This window comes from Schistocerca serialis, chromosome 8 (assembly GCF_023864345.2).
Source record: "Schistocerca serialis cubense isolate TAMUIC-IGC-003099 chromosome 8, iqSchSeri2.2, whole genome shotgun sequence".
Taxonomy (NCBI): domain Eukaryota; kingdom Metazoa; phylum Arthropoda; class Insecta; order Orthoptera; family Acrididae; genus Schistocerca; species Schistocerca serialis.
In genome coordinates this window covers 553,250,068-553,274,114 of record NC_064645.1, presented here as the reverse complement: position 1 = coordinate 553,274,114, position 24,047 = coordinate 553,250,068, and the positions used below count along the sequence as shown (strand labels likewise).

At 41.4% G+C, this 24,047-nt stretch overlaps 1 protein-coding gene across 2 annotated transcripts in view; it reads right to left on the bottom strand.

The window, feature by feature from the left end:
* Positions 1-22,739, bottom strand: part of LOC126416683 (prostaglandin reductase 1-like) — a 279,661-nt gene extending 256,922 nt beyond the window's left edge. Inside the window, exons 1-3 of one of the 2 annotated variants that reach the window (XM_050084487.1) lie at positions 22,525-22,739; positions 18,581-18,937; positions 15,203-15,343 (exon numbers count right to left, since the gene is read on the bottom strand). In XM_050084487.1, the coding sequence (XP_049940444.1) occupies positions 15,203-15,343; positions 18,581-18,937; positions 22,525-22,737 (711 nt within the window). In that variant the 5' untranslated portion in view covers positions 22,738-22,739. Of the gene's footprint in view, positions 1-14,857; positions 15,344-18,580; positions 18,938-22,524 lie in introns of those variants that run through there. The other variant, XM_050084488.1, reaches the window with a different exon arrangement.
* Between the last annotated feature and the right edge of the window lie 1,308 nt (positions 22,740-24,047).

Here is a 24,047-nt window from a genome sequence, read left to right as displayed (position 1 = left end):
AGGTTAGCACAGGAAAGGAATTCGTGGCGGGCCGCATCAAACCAGTCTGTAGACTGATGACAAAGAAAAAATGTTCTTTTGGATAGGGTGGATAGCAATGTGCGGCTGTTTTCTGATGATGCTGTGGTGTACGGGGAGGTGTCGTCGTTGAGTGACTGTAGGAGGATACAAGATGACTTGGACAGGATTTGTGATTGGTGTAAAGAATGGCAGCTAACTCTAAATATAGATAAATGTAAATTAATGCAGATGAATATGAAAAAGAATCCCGTAATGTTTGAATACTCCATTAGTAGAATAGCGCTTGACACAGTCACGTCGATTAAATATTAGGGCGTAATATTGCAGAGCGATATGAAGTGGGACAAGCATGTAATGGCAGTTGTGGGGAAGGTGGATAGTCGTCTTCGGTTCATTGACAGAATTTTGGGAAGATGTAGTTCATCTGCAAAGGAGACCTATTCATGAGTACTGCTCGAGTATTTGGGATCCCTATCAGGTCGGATTCAGGGAGGAAATAGAAGCAGCCCAGAGGCGGGCTGCTAGATTTGTTACTGGTAGGTTTGATCATCACGCGAGTTTTACGGAAATGCTTCAGGAGCTCGGGTGGGCGTCTCTGGAGGAAAGGAGGCGTTCTTTTCGTGAATCGCTACTGAGGACATTTAGAGAACCAGCATTTGAGGCTGACTGCAGTACAATTTTACTGCTGCCAACTTATATTTCGAGGAAAGACCACAAAGATAAGATAAGAGTGAGTAGGGCTCGTACAGAGACATATAGGCAGTCATTTGTCCCTCGTTGTGTTTGGGAGTGGAACAGGGAGAGAAGATGCTAGTTGTGGTACGAGGTACCCTCCGCCATGCATCCTTATGGTGGACTGCAGAGTATGCATGTAGATATAGATGTACCGCTTCTTTCATTCCTTTGGTTAGATAAGACATTATTCTTTGGTTGCCTATACCATCAGTCCCGTAAAATGTTAATATATCTAGCTGAATACAGTGATTCCGACAGTCAAATGCATTAGAGAGGTAGCAGAATATACCAACGGGTGCTTTTTTAGTATTTAGTGCTTGTAAAATCTGGTGAATAAGCATTTAAATGGCATCCTCAGCGGAGCAACCCTTCTGAAACTCAAACTGTGATTTACTAATAATAGTATTGAGTTAAGGTGAGATACTGTTCTAGAATACATCACCTCCTTAAAAATTTTGGAGAATGATGTCAGCTTCAGGATCCCTACTTGTTCTTGCTGAAAGAGAGATGCTTCAAGCCCTCTGGTGATTCATGGTTTTTTACCTGTCTGTTTAGTGTCCTTTCTGACTAGCTTTGTGTAATTATTGACATCACTCTTACCACCTTCCTTAAAGATGGGTTTATTTCATTCTCTCTGTAAAAATGCCTTGTTAGTGATGTACGACATAATAAGGCGGCCTATTACGAGAGATGGAACTTAAATGGTGGCAACCATTTATTCACAACCGATACAAAAGAGTTACATGTTTGCACCTGTTAACTGTCCTTCAGAGTAGTGACCAGCGTTGTGTAGAACCCGTTGCCAGCGACGTGGAAGGCGTAGTATACCGTTAGCAGAGCCTGTTCTGTTGATGGTGCGAATGGAGCGATCTAAAGTTATGGGGATTCTCGTGTACGATTGTGATGGTGTTATCCTAATATATTATGTTCCTCCACGGCAGACCGTCAGTGCACAGTATTACTGTTAGTTTTTGGCGCATCACCTGCGACTCCAGGTAAGAAATGTTGTATGTTAAGTGGAGACTTGTTATTTAAAAAGATTTTGTTTCTTTTCTTTCATGTCGAGCGTGGCAGCAAGATGATCCAGTGGGGACTCCAGACGCGGCGGACGACGAGAGCTAACCACTATCGCATCGTGGTCGACGGCCGGCGGCTGGAAGAACCGTTGAAACATCATGCTGACCATTATTAAAATACGTTTTATATAAAAGGAAAGGGAGTTCAATGTTGAAGGTGGAATGATAAATTTTGTAATTGGGTGTCAATTGGTTATCAACTGTTAAATAAACTTCGAGATGGAAATTCAAACAGTCAGTTGACTCTGTTGTTACGACATACATCGTAAATATTTCTTGTGTGTGAAACTTGCAAGTTTTATTAAAATTCAGACTTCTCGAAGAGATTCTGGCAGAATTTTATCAGGAGTGTGGACGATCTTCAATAATTAACTAGTTTAAAGTTTTATTAATGAGATGTCGACACGTCTTGACATTTTGAAAGTAATCGATACTGTGAAGTGTGTTAAGATTCTGTTTTAAAACTTCATCGGCGATTGTGGTCAAGAAGATCGGTTTTAAAGTGGAATATTTCGTTAAATGAAAACAAGATTGATTCTTTAGTGACATTAATTAATTATTTAAGGAAAAATTAGGAGAATTTCAATTTATTCTGGCAAAGATATCAAGGAGTGTCAGACCGCACAACGAACGTATAAAAACTCTGTGACTTTGTTGAACTGTAAAAAAAATTTTTTACGGTAAAACTAGGGACTGGTGAATTTTGCAGGGTCTATCCTTATCTTCTAGGTTGAATCTGCTACAGCTTAATGTTTTTCTTTGCGGGTTTTTCAAGTAACTGGGAAAAGAACTTTTAATTTGATCTACGGCGGACCGTCGGTATTGGGGTACACGGTTAGGCTGTTGTGAAGGCTGTTGGATTGCAGATTGCCTTTCTTTCCCCTGCTGCAGACATCGCCGCTGAGTGGCTGCGACGGGATCGACGGTTCAGCGCAAATGTCTCTGAGTACTTGCGTGTCTGAAGGACACTGTATTTAGAAATTATAGACACTGCATAACCACGGACATTGTAACCATCAGTGTTCCGTTCATTCCTCGACGGGATAAACTGATGGTATAATATTTGTCTCCCTGCTTGGGAATTACTAATTGTGCGAACATAAGAGTTGTTAGTAAGTGACACATGGAAGTTCGGATAGGTCCTGGAGGTGTGATCGGTTATCCAAAGTGGCTAAAGTGACTGCTCGAAATACCCGGGAGATACTGATTTGAGTCTTGATGCCGCACAAATTTTCATGTGTCGCAAACAGCTGACTTGAGTGTGTAGTCGCAAAATGCGAAACTATTTCGTAATATGCCTTTTGGAAACTGAGCTAAGAATAACGTCTTTGACTTGATTATGAACAGAAAGGATTCCAATTGCTTTGTTTATAACACTCATATTGTTTGAATTACAACTGTTAGTGAAGTACTTTAAGGCTGAAATCTATAGCCAGATTGGACATGTTATTTATCATTTCAGAGAGTGGTGCACCTGCCTTCATTATATGTTGCACAGTATAAGTTACGTCGGCCTCAGAGCTTAACAGGTTTCATACAAACTTGAAATGTAACGCTTTTCTTCTCATGTCTCGCGAAAATTCGATTATTATTATTATTCTATTATTATTGTGCAATGAAGCCAGAAACTCTTTCAGTTTTGAGCGTTTTTCACTGTTTGCTTTACGCTGGTCGTGATGTTCATAGCACTATCTTTTTCGAAAGCTGCCACGGCAACACGACATTTAGGTGTCTTAGTTTTGACAAGAAGTGACACTACTCTCATTAAGCACTTAATGTATGTTTACTGAAAGACAATTTATGTTTATTATGTTCATGCATCTATCACATTTACAACCGTTCACCGATTTTTCGTATCCTTTCAGTGATGGGTATACTTTTCCACATGGAACATATAACTTCGTGTCACATTTTGCGTTCTTAGTGCACTTTTGGTTGTTTTATCACCTTATTCACAGAGAGTTTTGAAAAATCAAATATTTAGTAACAACTCATCGAGTATTTAGGTCTAGTAGTATCTTGGTTATGAAATTCGGGTTTTCATGACAGGTAATTACAGCGTTGGCGACATTGCTTTTATGGTCGTTTGACAGCATTATTAGGATTTTTTCTGTGTACAAAGTTTCGTCCCCACTGGTAGAGAAACCCTCAGAGGCTGTACAATGGAGCTGTTAAGACTGTCTAACGTGAACTTGGTTACCTAACCGAAGTTGGCAACGAGCGAGTAGTGTCAGAACTTGGAACTTGCGCTGTTACCAATAAGAAGCTCGACAACATCGTACAGCTAAACACGTTTACATGGAAAGTAAACTAACTACGTATTTTCATTCTCTAAGGATGACTTCCGCAGTAGGAGATGGAATGTATTCGTATTGTCGCTCTTGTTGTATTAGCAGGCCGGGGTGGCCGAGCGGTTCTAGGAGCTACAGTCTGGAAACGCGCGACCGCTACAATCGCAGGTTCGAATTCTGCCTCGGGCATGGACGTGTGTGATGTCCTTAGGTCAGTTAGGTTTAAGTAGTTCTAAGCTCTACGGGGCTGATGACGTCAGAAGTTAAGTCCCACAGTGCTCAGAGCGATTTTTGTTGAATTAGTTTACATCTCAAATCACCTATCTCTTCTAACAGCACAGCAATAATTTCTTCTTTGTGCCATATTTGGTTTAATTTTTCGCTTACACCGTCTTCATCGTATCTTTGCAGAAGCACATCTTTCGCGCTACTCTTTTAGTGTGATACACTGCATTACATTGTGCATGGGTTATACCCTCAGCCACACACATTTTACATAAGCATCGATCCAGGTTCGTCATTCGCACGAATTGTGAAGTATTTGCTTCACCTGCAAATCTAATTATCGCAATTCGAGGTGCTAGATTTATTTTTTGCTTTAACGTAGCTCTGAACACACAATTATTTGAAATTCCGCCGTCTGAGAGCTTTCTGTTTTGGTTGGCAGGAGAGCCAACATCGTGTTACCAGAGGAAGCCGAAAGCCACGCGTTTTAGCTCACGCAGGCTGGCGTGCGGTCTGGAACAGGACAAGGAAATTAGAATTTAGAAAAACGGACGTAGCTGGTGGAATACTTAACTTTAATCCGTTAATGGTGAACGTCGGTCTTGACGATTCATGAGTCAATATCAATAGTAACTGATAATGGCGCCTTGCTAGGTCGTAGCAAATGACGTAGCTGAAGACTATGCTAAACTATCGTCTCGGCAAATGAGAGCGTATGTTGTCAGTGAACCATCGCTAGGAAAGTCGGTTGTACAACTGGGTCGAATGCTAGGAAGTCTCTCTAGACCTGCCGTGTGGCGGCGCTCGATCTGCAATCACTTATAGTGGCGACACGCGGGTCTGACGTATACTAACGGACCGCGGCCGATTTAAAGGCTACCACCTAGCAAGTGTGGTGTCTGGCGGTGACACCACACTTTCCCTTATCTCATTTAAGTTTATTCTCTGGTACAGCGTTTTGGCAACCATATTCAGCGCAGTCTGAAACGTAGATTTCCTTTTGAATCCTAACGGTACATTCAGTATCTCTTCACAGAGCTGACGTAATACGAGGTGACAGAACAAACTGGTTTCGCTTTGGAGGGAATATAGGTTACGGTCGTGTTTGAGAGGGCTTTTAAAGACTTGCAATCGAAAAATCCAGGAAGGGTAGATAACATTTGTCCGCAATTTCTTAAATTTTTGATTTACGTGACAACCAAAGTGAGTAGAATGTTTGAGACGTGAGATATATTCTGTATTATCCAAATAATCTCGATAATGGCAAGGATATATAAATGCTAGGACTTTTAATAGCGTTTACTTAATTTTGCCATGTACGAATAAGAATGGTTCAAATGGCTCTGAGCACTATGGGACTCAACATCTGTCATCAGTCCCCTAGACTTAGAACTACTTAAACCTAACCAACCTAAGAACAGCACACACTATTATGCCCGATGCAGGATTCGAACCTGCGACCAGAGCAGCAGCGCGGTTCCGGACTGAAGCGCCTAGAACCGCTCGGCCACAACGGCCGGCTTATGTACGAATAGTTAATTACATTAATATATTTGTGAGTTTGTATTTTGTATAAAATGTAAAACTCCTTTGTAAAAATGTTAGTGATGCAAGCACAACAACGAAATTTTTATATACGAGATGGTCAAAATCAGTCTGAAAAACTGGTAAGGGTGTTGCAGGGGAGGCTGAACTGAGAAATTTTTGCCAAGAAAACAGTTCGATACCTTGCACTATTTCTTAGTTATTCAGCCCAAGTTAGCCAGTCAGGTCATCGCACGTGCAAATTCAAGCAGCCTGCCAGGGATAATGCCTCGAAATGTAGCTTTTGCTCACCTAACTTAAATTTATCACTTCCAAAAACGTTAGGGCGTAAAGCCAAGCGCCATGATGTCAGTCCGAAACGAGAGAGCAGAGAGGGCTGTGAGGAAGACATCAGCCTATTGCGCGCTGACCGACCCCTCTCCAGGACGACAACGCCACGGCAGCGGCCTCTAGGCGATGAGGGTGTGGGTGCCTCGCAGACTGGTCATGGGCAGCTTCTACAGCAGCATCAATATTAAGCATGTCAAGACTAGCGACTCAGGAACTGTACATACTGAAGAGATTTCTTATTTGCATTTCGCCCTTTGATTGCGTCACTTCTGTGTTATCGCCAAAGTTAAGCATTGTTATTGATTCATTCGTAATAAAACTCTTTAATACGATTTGCTCGAATTGTTGCATCCCGTGTTTGACGAGTAGGCAGAATTCAACAAAACAGGCACACTTGAACTGTGATGAGCATTTGAGCAAGTGGTAACTGAAGGAGTCACAGATGACTGTCCATCGTCGCATTTTAGCGGGTTCAAGTACTTGAATTTTGGCGTGCGGCGACCTGATCGGTTAATTTGGTGCTAAATAACCCCGAAACGGTGCAACGTACCGAAATTTTTTCAGAACTATTATTTCTCAGTACAACCTCGTCTGCAACATCCTTACAAGTTTTCCAGAAACTATATGTAGAATATGTAGCAAAGTGTTGCCAACTCACTAGAGCAGTGGTTGAGGTTCATTTTGCAAAATAAACATGAGTGCAGCGCGTATTTCAAATCAAATTCCACCACAAAACAAATCTTACGTGCACCTCAAATAGTTAACAAAACAGATTTTGGAAAGGAAGAGAAGCTCTGCTTCCAGAAAAAGAGAAACAGTCAAATTCCGTCAAACAGCGTAAGATACATAAACTGCGTTCCTAAAATATGTAACCTTGTGTTTCCTAATAAAGCTATATGAGAAGTACATTACTGACTAATGGAGAAATGCTGTCCAAATATGGATTGCTGCACACGAATCACCCGTGTGTGACGTGTCGTCCGCAAGTGACAACCGCAGTGACGAGGCACAAGATAATGGGACCATTCAAGTGCTCTCCACATACTGCAACAAGCCATATAATGCTTCAAAAATAAACAAACCTGTAATGTCTGTAAGTCTGTAACACTTGTTTTTATTTCCAAATGGTTTCGGATTAGTAAGGGTCCTAGGCACACACCAACCAAACGACCGAGTGACAAATTGGATGGGTGTATGTGTTTCGACCGACCGATCGATGAACTTCCCCAGTCGCGATGTCGGGAGGGTAGATCCACCCGGCAGCTGACCTCCGATGCCCCCTCCCCCCCCCCTCCTGCCCCTCACCCACCCAACAACTTGTGCTGCTGTCGTGCCAGTCTCCCGAAAAAAGTTCATCTCTTGTTATGGCGCCGAGTTAAAATGCTGTTCTAATAGAACGTACATGACAGGGTGCAAGGAAGACGAAACATTAAGGAGAAAGTTTCTGGAGAAATTTAAAGACTGCAGATGTTTGTGGGTCACCTCGTGCGAGAAATATATCAAAATAAATGCAAGGAATGAAGCACGTTTTCATTTTTTTAAGAAAACATAATAGTTTTGTGTCACACATAAAGAGAGTAAAAGTCCCTTGACATTCTACATTTCTGCTAGGTTCTAGTTCCAATACTTATCGAAAATGAAACCTGACAACCGAAATACAGACGTTTAATGAACGATAAAACGTAAAATACCTCTTCTTCAGTATTTTAAGTGTTTAAAACGTTGAACCTATATCCAAACCCTCTCCTACGAAGAGCGAAGTGTGGGATTCTTTCACAGGTCTACAGCTGCTAAATGCTTCATTTCTTATGTACCTGTTGTATTTAGCAGATGATGTGTTCCACCACCACAAGTAGTCTTTCTTCTTCGCATTTGATATGATTTTTTAAAACTTATAGGTCATTTTTTATGCTACATACGTAAATAAATTAATAATGTTTCATAAATGTCCTTTGTTTTATTTGTATTGCTTTACCATGATCTACTTCCTCAGTCAATTATATGTCACGCTGCAGGTTTCAGAAATCGTTCTAGTTAATAATTTTGGGATAAAAAAGGAATGAAATTGAGGTCGTCTTCACTTCTGCCAGTCGCTAGAAACCTTAATGCAGCTAACAACCTCTCTTTGCAGCTGACAGCCTCGTTCATTACTGTTTCCTTTTTCGTTATGAATCGTTTGATGATGATCAGCAGTTCAGAAATGCATGATTCATCCACTTTTAGGTAGTTACAAAATTCATCAGATCCCAGATACTTAAGTAACGGAACATGGGTGAATTACTCTCCTTGCAGCCGGCCGTTGTGGCCGTGCGGTTCTAGGCGCTTCAGTCCGAAACCGCTCTGCTGCTACGGTCGCAGGTTCGAATCCTGCCTCGGACATGGATGTGTGTCATATCCTTAGGCTAGTTAGGTTTAAGTAGCTCTAAGTCTACGGTAATGATGACCTCAGATGTTAAGTCCCATAGTGCTGAGAGCCATTTGAACCATTTTGAACTCTCCTTGCATTAGTCACTTCTTTGCCCACAGCTTTGTCTCGGCTATTTTTGGTCTTGTTATCTCTAAAACAGCGAAGACAAACCCTCGTTTTTCTTTCTGTGTAGAACCAATCGGTATCTAGTAGAACATGGACGCAATGAACTTAAGATAAACAAACCACAACCCGGAGGCGGTGCAATCTCTGGGCGCAGTCGGTCGAGACGTGTGTAGGCTGCCAGGATTTTGGTTTGTCGGTCAGCCAATATATTGGTGATCTGTAGAGTCACAGGGTACCTTCAGGTGACAAGTGACTAAAGTTCACAAGAAATATTAGTGCAAAGAGGTTTGTAATCAACACAGAAGAGGCTGTCTGTGTGTACAGCCAAAGAGACAGCATATTCAACAGACAAAATACCGCGACAACAGTGAACAGTGAACAATTCTGCGCCATGTTTTATACTGACAAAACAAATGAGCGTGGTATAGGATAGTGCTAGTTATGGTATCAAGTAACTACGACATATCGTCCAGTTGTTATTGTTCAGAAGTTACTCTCAGAAGCGAAATTACACCTCAGTATGACGAACAAAGATTTGATACATATGACTGTAACAGACACACACAAATCATCTAGTACCATGTAATCTAGTACATGATGTTTAGAACAGAAGGCACGTTTTGGAAAATTCAGTTTAGGGGATCAATCTTCATTTGGTTTAATACACCGTTTACTATAGATAAGCTACATTCAGTAAAGCAAAAATCAAAAATCTTTTGTATATATGTGCTGCAAAAATTATGGTAACCAGAATGAGGAGATAAACGTTACAGAATAGTCTTATTTTATTCAAAATGAATACAGCGTAGTGAAACGGGTATGTAATAACACATTTCATGGTACTACAGCCGGCCGCGGTGGCCGTGCGGTTCTGGCGCTGCAGTCCGGAACCGCGAGGCTGCTACGGTCGCAGGATCGAATCCTGCCTCGGGCATGGGTGTGTGTGATGTCCTTAGGTTAGTTAGCTTTAAGTAGTTCTAAGTTCTAGGGGACTTATGACCTAAGGTGTTGAGTCCCATAGCGCTCAGAGCCATTTGAACCATTTGGTACTACAATTATGATGCTTATCTGGTTCGTTTCTGGAGACTCGCAGAGGACGTTTTCTTGTCAAGTGCTTGAGCAGTGGTTTAGCTCTTGGGAAAGAGATACCTTACAGCGTCTTTATTATTATGTGTGTTATTGTCAAGATGAAGGTTTACCCATGGGTTCAACTATTTCAGGAACATTAGCCAACATTTTCATTAACCATATTGAAAAAATTAATATTTGAAGACGTAAGAACAAAGAAAAGCTAAAACATAAGCTACTGATACAGATACATGGATGACATAATATTCATGGTAGATGGATATAAAAATAGAATACAGCAACTACACAAAGACAAATACTGTCCACAAAACATAAAGTTCACAATACAAGAAGAACATGAAAACTCACAGCTTTCTAGTCATAACCATAAGAAAAGACAGTAACAAAACACACATTTGAGATATACAGAAAACCCAGAACAAGTGACACTATCTTAAGTGCAACCTCAAACTACCCTCAGGATCACAATTAGGCTGCAGTCAGGTACATGTTGAATAGACTGAACACGATCCCACTAAACACTTCTGATTACATGAAAGAGCTAGCCATTATAAAACAAAAGGCATTAAAAATGGACGCAAAGAAACAATGCTAGACAAACTAAAGGGAAAATAGACACAAATAATGAAAAAAATCTTACCAAACCACACCAACACATACAAACGGCACTACTAGAAAAACAGGGCATACAGTGACCTACCACAAAATATTCACACATAAAATACGTAACATATTCAAGAAAAAAAGGGAATAAATGTTGCTTACAAATCAAACAACCCAATACAAAAGCAGCACTTCTCAAAACTGAAATCAAAACCAGATGGATACCAACAACCTGACATCTATCAGCGCAGTTGTAGACGTTGTAAAAAGATGTACTTTGGAATGACTGGCAGGACATTCGACACAAGATATAAAGAACACATCAGAGCATTTCAATAGGGGACAAAACAATCCCATATTTGCAAATCATCTACAACAACATCATAGACCATGCATTATTAAAAAAGACATGAACATCGTAAGAATCAGTACAGACAGACACCTCCTCCATTTCCAAGAAAATTTCTCCATAAACAAAGCATTAACACAAAATAAACAGTTGCTCAATGACCAAATAAATGTTTGAAACCAGACTGCACATGAAATAATTGAAGACATTACACGAAAAAGAAAAAAGGCCTTTCCATCCTTTACCCTCTCCCATTCTCCCACCCAACCCCGCTCAATTTCATTTCACTTCTGGCTCTACGCCTTCTCCTCCAACTCACAGTCCATCACACTACTATATACTCATATCCACTAATGATAACTTCATGCTCCCCCCACCTAAAGAAAGAAAATGCGGCACTATTACTTCATTACTTTTACACAGTACAAAAATACAAAGCAACATAATTATATAGAATTACAAACATACAATAAACTGAAAAAAGAGTGTAAATCAAAGACAAACTACATGTAATGTTATGTTGACAACACTACAAAAGACAAACCACAATACCTGCCTAGAAGTATAAAACCAAAAGGAAAACAGTGGTGTGAATGTGCTAAAAAGCATGCTGTGTAAAACATAAAAATGCATAGTTCTGCCGTACAACATAAAACTAAACTACAACTATCAGTGTGTAAAGAAGAAGAATATCAACGACGTGCTAACAGATGGCATTTTCCGATGTAGTCGTTAAATCAAGCGGAAATCTTCGCAAGTAAAAACCAATATATCGTTAACGAAGTGTTTTTCAATCTCAAAGCAAATCAAAATGTAAATAAGTTAATTACAGAACACTGATGATGCTTTATCTCAACTAACGAAATGATTCTGGCGAAAAGACACGCATTTTTTTGCAACTACAGAACAGAAATACCCTAAAGAATCATTTGTTTAAATTTATTGAATCTTTGTCTCACACTTACTGCCACTAATAATTCTCCTTGGGTAAATTCTGAGCTGACCTGAATAGAAAGTATACAAGATACAATAGTTTTTAATTGTTTGATGACTTAATTACTAGTTTTTTAAGCATATTGTGGCGCTTATCATAAGTAACTTCTCTGAGAAATATTTTTTGTCATTTGTTAATTTTCTTTCGAATTCCTTCAATTAACATATGAGGTTATTACAAAGTATGTCACATATTATTATGGCAGGCCAAGTAACATTTATTGAATGGTGCATGACTTTTAAAATCGACCGAGACACGTTACATTATTTTCCGACAAGTCACCAAGTCGAAGTATACAGTGACTGGAACACTCTACGAATTGTTTAAATCTTCGGTGTTAGAATCCCACTCCTTGGTCACACAGCCATTGACCTCAAATCTCTTCTACATTGACAGCACACGGTTAGAGTTGCACTTGAAAGACACATTAACTGTTTGATGGGCTGTTGGCCCCAGGAAACATCAAAGTTAATTCTGGAGTCCTCTTTGGAATGAAAAAGTTAATGACACGTAGGGCTATGATAGCTAATACTAAATTCCACACATGTGCCTGATGCAAAGGTCACATCTCGGTGAAGCTCCACACAAGGGAGGAATTGGTTGCAATGAGGTACTGAAGATCCTAGTGGTTCGTTAGAGAGTGGTGAACCACTACTACGGTCAACGCCTGGCCCTTATCTCATTAGGAATTGATTTTCCTGTTAAAAAAAATGGTTCAAATGGCTCTGAGCACTATGGGACTTAACGTCTGAGGTCATCAGTCCCCTAGAGCTTAGAACTACTTAAACCTAACTAATCTAAGGACATCACACACATCCATGCCCGAGGTAGGATTCGAACGTGCGATCGCAGCGGTCGCGCGGTTCCAGACTGTAGCGCCTAGAACCGCTCGACCACTCCGGCCGGCCTTGCCTGGTAAAGCCAGGGCGATGGCATAAATACCGCGAAGACACCAGGATAGCCTTGGGTCTATCTGTCGCGACGTGGCCCTGTGGAGGGAGGTACTCGTCATCAGAATATCTGCCATTGCCTTGCATCAGTTCCTAAGTACCTGGATACTGTCATCTGTGGTCGATGTTGATTGCCCTCCTTCCTGATCAGCATCACCCAAGGCTGTGCGATCTTGGTCAAATTGTTGACATCATTTCAATAAGACTGCATGCAGCACAGCATTTAGTCCACATACAGCCAGATTTTCACGGTGAATCTGTGTGCCATTTGGCTGAATTAACCACAGGAATCGTTCAGCCGCATGTACTTCAAGTTTGGAATACACTTCCATTTGCTACGACACTTCACTCGCACACTGTGACACACATGTTATCGGTGCTGAAGCAAAGGTGTGTCAACAGGAAACCCAGAACATGTACTCTCTCCTGGAAATGCGCCACTCCCGTTGATACATGGTCTGTGTGGCTGGTTCCGTTGGAGGTTCGAGTCTTCCCTCGGGCATGGGTATGTGTGTTTGTCCTTAGGATAATTTAGGTTAAGTAATGTGTAAACTTAGGGACTGATGACCTTAGCAGTTAAGTCCCATAAGATTTCACACACATTTGAATATTTGATATATGGTCTTAGTGTGGGATGACATTTGGAACTTATTTTTTGGAATCCCCTCGAAGTTTTATAACATGAATCATCTTGGGAGGTACTGTATACTGACAATAGCACTGAATTCATTTTGAGAATCCCTCTTTATGTGGTCATCACCAACCAGCAATACGTGCAAGAAACTTCTGCCTATAACACCACATAAAATTCACACCTCAGCGCCATATTAACCCAAGTGTGACACAGGGAGAGAACTATGATGTTTAACGAGTTTTCGTGATTTTTTGTGAACTTGTTATCTCTAGCTGTGATTCTTTGTTATTCGCCAATGATATAATTAGTAAAGTGGCTGTTCTCAATGTAGACGCTGAGCTTCGTATCATCCACTCATCTTCTCAGGGCAACTTAGAGCTTCTGGGTGTCATTACATGGTGTGTTAGCATCGATTATCTTATCAGTGGCTACAAAGGTGGTGATGGGGTTAAATGTTATCTAACATTTAGTACATGCGGCATGTCTGCTTGGGACAAGGTGACTGTTAGGAATTAATCTAAAGACAAGTAGCCACAATTAACACAATCTTTGCTTTTTAGTTAACTAGTTCTGCATTCCTCCTTGTGTCCATCTTCACTTTCCCTCTCTCTCTGACCTTAAGTTTTGTTTATTGTTAACAGAAACGGAACCCCAATAGAGAAATGAAGACACTTAAAATGAATCGATAAATCGGTTGGGATTATTAAAGTAAGGGGTACACGAGAGATGTGTAAAACTGCTGGATCAGAGAGGACGGTAGCTTCACTGACAGTGTTTCGCATAGTTTTAGTCCATAACCAGGTAGGGTTGCAAACCTTCAGATGACACAGATTCCATACTAGTACTCAAATCATAAGTCGATAAGCTATAAAAACAACATTCCTGCTTCCTCTTGAAACTGAATGTGACGAAGAAAACAAAACTGCACAATACTACGTACACAAATTTTGTTAAAATTTATATAGAAGGTGCAACAAAATGTGTGGTAGAGACAGTTTGTCTGATGTGAATTAGTGTAATGGTTAAAGTGCCCTGGTGTATAATTTGAAATTAACACTGAGAAAAAGAACGAAACAGCACATTTTCACAGCACAGCTTTCCCTTTACCGCATCAGTTTTAAGAGGACAAACGTACATTGTTGTTTACAAAAATATATATCCTATGTGTGACCGAATGCTACCAGAAAATTGCGTAAAAATTAGAAATAAAACTGTCAAGAACTTTTCGAGGTATTTGCGAACAATGTTTCTGTTCACGTGTTGTATACTCGTAAATGTTTATTCAACATATATATATATATATATATATATATATATATATATATATATGTATAAACATATAACCCATATCTGTCCAAACATTTATTAGAGATTAGCGTAAAAATTTGAAGTAAATCAGTCAAGAACTCTTGGAACTTCTTACTAACAACTTTTATACTAACACATACATTAAAGATGTGAACATTTGAATTAAATCGAACAAAACTTTTTCCACTTTTGATAGATGAGGAGTGTTCACAATTTGACAACTGCTTTCCCAAAGTTCTCGCCTCTCAGCATACCGATGAAGGCTTTGGGAGTATTGGCAAAGCCGTGGCTCACAGTTTCCCTGTACTTGAGTTTATCCTCTTTTATCCACTGCTGCAGTTGGGTGATTCCCTCGTCCCAGCGGTCGTGCCATCGCGCATAAATGCAGCCCTCAATGCGAAGTTGATTGACAAGAAACGTGAACGGCAGGGTGACCAACTTTTGGGACTGAGACTCATTGTACTGAGAGATGGCGCCGACAACAGCGATGCGACCACGGTAGCGCATATGGCTGATGACCTTAGTGCTCATGTCGCCCGCCACGTTGTCGAAGTACACGTCGACACCATCTGGGGCAGCCTGCTTCAGAGCGGTGGACACGTCTGTAGTCTTGTAGTTAAACGCGTGATGGAAGCCCAGCTCCTCTTTTAACCATTTCACCTGAGAACAAGAGACATGTATCATAGCAGTACAAGATGTTGGTTGAACCTGTTTGCTAAGTTGCTTACTTATCTCAGACTTATATTAGCTGTGAAAAACAATGAATTCCTGTCTTGGTGTAGACAAAAATATATTCTTATAAAACGATAGTTACGGTAGGTTAACAGATACGGTAAATTACCTGCGAAGAAATGCTCTTCTCAGAGCTCAAAAATATGTGCCTCTTTAAAAGATTCTTACAATAAAGTGGAGAATCAGCTGCTTCATTTCTCATTACATATTCCTCGCCAAAAATTTTGGAATGCTGGTATATTCATGCCATTTTAATACAGAAAATTATATGTCTCTTTAATCAGGTTCTGTTTGTACATACCTTCATACTTCACTTCCATCTCACTACGACTGTCTGTATTTGCCTGTTTTCCACTATCTCCTTTTTCTTCCATTGATTTACACTATATTCCACTGCCACTGTCTCTTGTTTCACTTACACTGTCTCCTTTAGTCTTTCTTGCGCATTGCTATTGTGTCCACCATACCTCAGCAGCTTAAAAGTTCTGGTGATGTAACTTAATACTTCGCACACACCCCGAGTTTAAAATTTCCATCTAAAATATGCCGTCCCCTTTACCTTCTTGTTGAAGTTGGCCGGTCTGGGACGGTGCAGGTCTACCACCCCACCAAGTCTATTTAAGGTCTCCACTCATCTGTATTTTTCGTTTCCACTTTCTCCTCTCTCTTTTACTCCTACTGCTTCTCTCTCCTACCACGTCTCTTTTACTGCCTCTGTCTCTCACTGTCCATCAGTATCTCCTCCCTCTCCCTTTGATTCCTGCGCCCTTTGTCTTCGTCCATCTCTCTTCCAACGTCACTGTCTCCTCTGACTTTCTCTTACGCTGACACTGTCTCTCTTCTACTGTTACCCTCTCTGTGCTGCTCTCTTTAGGCACAAAAAGTGTGACTGTGTTCCAATGCCAGAATTTGCAATTAGGAAGGCGGGATGAGGATTGAGACACCTGTTCCCCACTTTTCTGTCAGAGTCTTTTGAAGAGGAACATACTCGCCTTTTTTGTGCCCCGACACGAGCACTTTTCCGCCGCTTCCCTACTTTTACCTGCTAAAGCAGCGTGTGCTGCTTATATAAAACGAAATCTGTAGAACAGTATAAAGTTTTGACTATTTGTGTCTATCAACGGAATCATATACAGTAATACATATCAATAACAAACAAATAATATAGATTAAAACATACCTGTTTGCTTTTCATTTTTTCTGGATGCTTTGATCATCGATCGCAGTTCAACGAAAACTCGCGACTTATGATCTGTATCTTGAAAGGGTAAAAATGTTATAAGAAATATTTTACTAAATTTTCATTCTCTCCAGATACAAATAATTTTTGGCAGTCACTGTAAGTTCTTTTCAGTCATTTTGAGACCCTTTTTAGCCAATTTTTTGTCACTGCGCTATCACTTAGAGCGTACATTTTTATTGGTGATAAAATGCCGACTAGAAACATACACGACTTCAGAACCACAGAAAAATTGATGAAGTTATTGGACCAACGAGAGCATTTGCCGGACTGACCCAGAGGCCCAACCCTCCATAGGCAAACGAGAGCCAAGAATTCTTGAAAAGTAAGTCTCACAAATCAGTCCATCATCCCTCGGTTTTCGCCTGAAGATGAAAGCATGCCTCACTTCCAAAGCGTCCCACGGACTCAATGCAACCCAACAGAATGCTGTATAGTAATCTGAGTATGTATTTGTCAGGAATAATCTCGAATGAACTAACAAAAGACATTAAACACCATCTGAGTGCCAGTATGATGTAAGCAGATGTTGAGGTTGTTCGATGTCTCGTCTTTCCAATGTCTACGATATTACACCTGGCCACCACTCAGCACATTTACTTTCGTCCCAGCCCACAGGTAAGGCTCTCATTTCTCTATAAAATGTTCAACCAGTGCCCAAATGCACTAACTTGTAGTTTTTTGTGTCATGTCACTCAGAAATTTAAGATTAGTGTTAGGTACTGTCGCGCATTCGTCCCACTCAGCGTCGTCAGCTACACACAGTGAAGGGTCGGAGTTTATGCAAAGACAAAAAATTGACAGTTTAAGACGACTTTAATATCTTTCAGTATTGATACTAAGGTCATCTGGCTGAATTCTTCGGACTTATAGAAAAATATAAAACACAATGCACGTGCATCGTGTTGTCAACAACATCCACACCCATTTTACTTCCTGCTTCATTTCCAGCTACTCGCTGACTCCCTTGCCCACCTATGCACTGCAAGACCCTCCACTACTTCTACATCTACATTTATACTCCACAAGCCACCCAACGGTGTGTGGCGAAGGGCACTTTACGTGCCACTGCCATTTCCTCCGTTTCCTGTTCCAGTCGCGTATGGTTCGCGGGAAGAGCGACCGCCGGAAAGCCTCCGTGCGCGCTCGAATCTCTCTGATTTTACATTCGTGATCTCCTCGGGAGGTATAAGTAGGGGGAAGCAACATATTCGATACCTCATCCAGAAACGCACCCTCTCGAAACCTGGACAGTAAGCTACACCGCGAAGCAGAGGGCCTCTCTTGCAGAGTCTGCCACTTGAGTTTATTAAACATCTCCGTAACGCTATCACGCTTACCAAATAACCCTGTAACGAAACGCGCCGCTCTTCTTTGGATCTTCTCTATCTCCTCCGTCAACCAGACCTGGTACGCATCCCACACTGATGAGCAATACTCAAATATAGGTCGAACGAGTGTTTTGTAATCCACCTCCTTTGTTGATGGACTACATTTTCTAAGAACTCTCCCAATGAATCTAAACCTGGTACCCTGCTTACCAACAATTAATTTTATATGATCATTCCACTTCAAATCGTTCCGCACGCATACTCCCAGATATTTTACAGAAGTAACTGCTACCAGTATTTGTTCTGCTATCATATAATCATACAATAAAGTATCCTTCTTTCTATGTAATCGCAGTACATTACATTTGTCTATGTTCAGGGTCAGTTGCCACTCCCTGCACCAAGTGCCTATCCGCTGCAGATCTTTCTGCATTTCGTTGCAATTTTCTAATGCTGCATCTTCTCTGTATACTACAGCATCATCCGCAAAAAGCCACATGGAACTTCCGACACTAACTACTAGGTCATATATATGTTGCCCTCTCTAATGGACACACAAGTTACAGTCAGGTTGAACAAAATGTAAATACGTACCTTGGCGTCAGATCCAGCGAAGCCGATGACAGTGCAGCCCTTGATGAGCGCTATCTGCCCCACTATGCTTCCCACAGCCCCTGCAGCGCCAGTGACCACGACCACCTCTCCCGCCTTGGGCTGGCAGACCTCCAGCAGCGGGAAGTAGCCACTGATCCCAGGCATGCCCAGCACCCCCAGGGACAGGGATAACGGCAAATCCCCCAGGTCTGACACCAGCATGGGCGGCGACATGACGGCGGGGGTCGGCACGTCGGGCCCCACATCAGCCACTGTGCGGTCGCGCCACCCCCAGTAGGCCACGATGTGTTGCCCCACTGGGAAACCTGCAGCCCGGCTCTCCACAATCCGCGCTACCTGTGGGCAGACCTCACCGTTACACTACCATAACACAAAGCACCAGCACAAGTGGCGACATCTGCTGGTGGCATGGCATGCCGGGTCCCACTTCACCCACCAGTGGCAGTACTATGCCTATTTCTCAATCTTGACAAGTGAACCTATGACTAAATGTGCAACTCTCAAGACATAAGAAACGTAATAAGACGTAATATCGATCCCATACAAGTTGCAACCCTAAGCAGATCAATCCTACTCCACCAGTATAATTGATACTGACCTCAGTATCCTTAGCTTCTCTAAAGTCGAGAGTAACAGATAGCGCCAGTTTATTAGCTTCGTCACACGTGGCCTAATTTCTGTTCCCTGCAACAGCTACCAGAGAAGGCACTCCACTCATATCTGATGCAAGCATTTGAAAACTTCCTTGATGTATAAATGCAGATGCCTTATATTCAACTGGAACTGTGACCCAACCCGCACACAAAGTTTGCACCAAAATACCCAGTACCCTAACACTTTCCAAACTAATGTAATGTAACTATCGTCACCTAAGAATGGTTACCAGAAGTGTATCCACACCCTGATCAACCGATCTGACCCTACCAATTTTTAATATCCCGATGACATAATCAATGCTGCTTCTCTCTTTCAAGAAATCTTGACTAAAACTACTTCTCACCAAGCTCCTTTCACTCCATGAAATCTTGTAATTCTCAGAGAACCTCGTTGTCTCTACCGCTCAGTCAGTTCGAACCACAAGTGGGGCACGGTACACGTCACTTGCACTTTAGAGACAGATGGGTAATTTACTTAATGCTAAACGAATCTGGAACTGTCATCCGTCATGCAGGTATACCCAATCTTCACTAACTATAATATCAAGTAAGTACTCAAGTAAATATTGCAAAGCTTACCATTCACAACCTGCACCACGCTATCTATCGCTTCCAAGTCACCATTTTCACCTTAACAATCTTATTAAAGCCTATATTTTCTCCTTCTACCTTCAAGAACCATAATTAGCCATGAAAATCCAAATTTAATCTCATCTTGCCCTCAAATGTCCATGATAGCATAGAAACATCCATTACCTGCCTAGTTACCAAGTTAAAATTCATAAACACCAAAAGTTTGATGTGTCAAAACAGCAAGCGATACTGAAGACACTATTGGAAAGAAACACAACAGAGCACTCGTCTAGTGACTCTACGACATTCCCCCTCATTATAGAATCTACGTTCTCTTTTGTACAAACCACTGCAAGACTATATGACCCTGTACTTTGTATTGGTCATTATCTCGATTCTCGGTGAAACTCAGAAATTCCCTTCTTCCTAAATGTAAAATGCCTTACATCCAAATTTATCTTTATATCTATAAGTTCATTCACCTAGTCATTTCCTGTATGAACACCAGAACAAGTTTCATATCTCACAGCTCCTATTCCTATCCATGTGTGGCATTCTGGTCACTTACTCAAGCTCCTTTTCAATAATCTTTTAAGCAATTTTATTTGTATAAATATGTTCCTTATGAAAAGCCAACCATCAAGTTTAACAAACAACACCACCTTCTTTCAAATTTACCATCAAACTGCATGTGTGCTCCATGGAGCCGTCCTGTCACCACTGATTTGTTTTGTACACACAGCTGATATCCAAAATCTCTACCTATCCCACCACATTTGCAGCTGCTATATTATCCAAACGACACCGCCTCTCTTGCCATACATCCAACCCTCCATTCATCCATCTCAACATCTTCAACTCATGATTGAACAGTACCTACTTATCCCTCAACCCAGTGAGAAACTCATCAGCACTATAGGGAAAACCACCAAAGCATACACTCCCGAAGGCTTCTACCTCACAAATCACAACCGTCCAATCCACCTAACCAATTCAATGAAAATATCTTGACCTAACACTAGAACGAAAACTAAACTGTGTCTCCATTTATGAGGATAAAACGGGAAGTGGCATAACCAGATTTTCCAGAAAGTTCCCTCACTGAAAGAGGGGTCAAAATAAATGAACATGTGTCTCAGTTTAAACGTAGATATTCGACCGTTTCATAAAAAAACGACGGTCAAGGTACTTTATCTGCCTTTTAGCGAGCAATAAGTTCAACCAAAGAAGTGGCGCAGTGACTAGCGTCGAGAATTCACACTTTCTGGGCCCTGTGTTCGAAACCTGATTAATATTTTTTGGTTTGTTTTCATTTCTCTACCCGTGTTCATAGAAGTTTACTACACGAATGTTTTCTGATGTACATTCAATTGACATTGTCCGTATTCATCTACTAATTGTACGTCTGGTGAATGAATTTAAAAAAAGTTAATGAGAAAATTATTTGAAATTGTTTCGGTGAAATTTGTAATCAAATCACGACCATCTCCCACGCAACTAGATTCTCATCCATCCCAACATCCTGTCAAGAATTCATCCCTGCACAATTGACGGCGAGACCGAAACTTCCACATGTCATCAACCACGTATCTACAACCTGTAGTCGTACATTCATTACAGTCCTGTACAGGGGAGACATTTTAAGTGAAAGTTGCTTGTCCGGTTTCGGCAGATAAATACGTTAATACCACAGCTGTGTCGTTCCGAAGTACGATGCAATATTCGTTCGGACATGCATGCAGGTGCATCGTACTTCCGAACAACACAGGCAGTGACATATCGTATAGATAGTGAAAGGTCACCTACAACTTGTATAGAAATCAGCTGCAGTTGTAAGAGTCGAAGAACATGAATGGGAGGCCGTAGCTGAAATGGGAGGGACACATGGTTGTAGGCTATTCCTCATGATATTCAAACTGTCCCTTAAGCAAGCAGAAAAAGAAGCAAAGGAGATATTTCGGAATGGAATTAAAGTTCCAGAAGGAGAAATAAGGGGACTAATGTTTGGCAGTGGCGTTGAAATTCTGTCAAAAAGTGAAATGACTTGGGATGTAATTTGAATGGAATGCATAATTTCTCCAAACTGAGTTGTAAGCTGAATATCAGCACAACTAAAATTAGACTGGGTATAGTTGTATTAAATTCGGTGATGCTGATGAAATTAGATGATGAAATGAGAAACTAAATGTAATGCTCACATTATTATGTATTGGTGGTGCCTGAAGTAACAATGAATCAAATATTTATTGAAATCACACCAATTATCTCACTTGTATTTCAATAATTTTGTAACAGGCGTAGGAGAAAAAGGGTGATACAACCACTTGTGATAGAAGTTCTGCGTGTAACAGTACAAAGCAGATCACTTAAACACTGATATTATGGAGTCCTGAGTAAATCATTCTCACACGCGTTTATTGTGGCACCCAACGTAAACATGGACAGACTGATAGTGTTTTGAAACGCAACGCCCAGGCAACCTCTAAACGGTGGTCATCGATGGCCGTGGGAGTCTAGACGCATCACAAAATTAAAACGCAGTACAGTAGCAGTAAGTGGCGTCACTTGCAGTTCTTCCTGTTTCCACATAAAACTTTTATGACGTCACTATCGTTGCATATGGCTGGCCATACTGAGATACTGGTTACCAGTCTGGGTCAGATAAGGAAAGAAAGCAGATCAGAGATCCTTTACCTGGGCCGCCATCATGGTGTCTCCCACTTTCTGTCCGTATTTCTCCGTGCCTCCCATACTCCTCTGGAAGGGATCAACGCTAAAGTAGACTGCCTCAGCTAGGATTTGTCCATCCTTGAGGGGTGGCAGCTCCTCCTCCTCGACGCGAAAATCCTCCGGTCGAGGTTCTCCCTGGAATCTTCTGGCGAGGACGATTTTGCGTGCCTTCACCATGGTCGCTGGTGCTGCTCTGGCGACTCGAAGGCGGCAGGTTAAATAAAACGACCGTCAAGGCCTTATCGAATTGTTGGCGGTATCTCTGTGGCTTGCGTAACTCGCAGGAAGAGCTTGCTGTGTGTCCATGACTAAGCAGTACTGGGCATTACTGGCATATTTCGGGATATCCAAACGCTCGGGCCTGTTAAATGCGTTGATGGGTGTCTCTGTGCTTAACGTCGCCCATGATGTGATAAAATAGTGCTGATAATGCCCAGAGTACTGCGGAACGTAAGACAACTTGGTATTAAGAGCTATGATTGCACTCTTAAATTCTAATTTTGATATGCAGGGTGATTATAATTATAGTTAAACTTTCAAACCGTTGTAGAAATAACACCACTGGTCTGAATGACGTCAAATTGCAAAGGAATATTATCGGAGAAGGGGCAAAACGCATGGCAGAAGAAAAATAAACAGTTACAAAATGTAGCAATAGATGTCGCTGTAAGCATCATAATTTAATAGTCGTCGACTACAAATGACAAATGAATCGTACAACAAAGCCTAAGGTGTACGTCTGACGTTAAACAAACTGTACTACTCAGTGCGCATGGGTGTACAGGTGCGAAATAATCCCATCCGCCACGGCTAGGTCATATCACAGTGGATGGGAAAAATCGGTTTTTAACTGTCCTGAGGCGAAAAACCGCATAAAAATCCTCACTCAAATTGGTTTTTAACTGTCCTGAGGCCAAAAACCGCAAAAAAGCATCAATCACATCGAGAAACAGCATGTCCCACAACTGTGCGAAGTGTTTCCGGGGTCACGTTCAGAATGAGTTGCGCAATGCGTGCGTTCAGTGCAGCTAAGTTTGCATTCTTAACACTGAACAGAACATCTTTCAGATAGTCCACAGCCAGAAGTCACAGTGATTAAGATCAGGTGATCGGGACGGACAGACTGTAGGGAAATGGCGGCTGATAATTCTAGCATTTCCGAAATGGCGCTTCAGCAGCTGCTTAACTGGATTTGCAAAGTGCGGAGGTGCTCCATCTTGCATTAAAATCATCCCATCCACACATCCACGCTGTTGGAGAGCTGTAATGACGTGGTTGCGCAAAAGACACTCGTACCGCTTACCAGTGACAGCACAGGTAACAGGACCGGAAGCACCTGTCTCTTCGAATAAATATGGCACTATGATAAATGATGCCGTAAACTCGCACCATACAGTGGCCTTTTCAGGATGAAGTGGTACTGGTTGATTTTCGTGTGGATTTTCCGTTGCCTATATTCGACAATCCTATGTATTGACATATCCTGT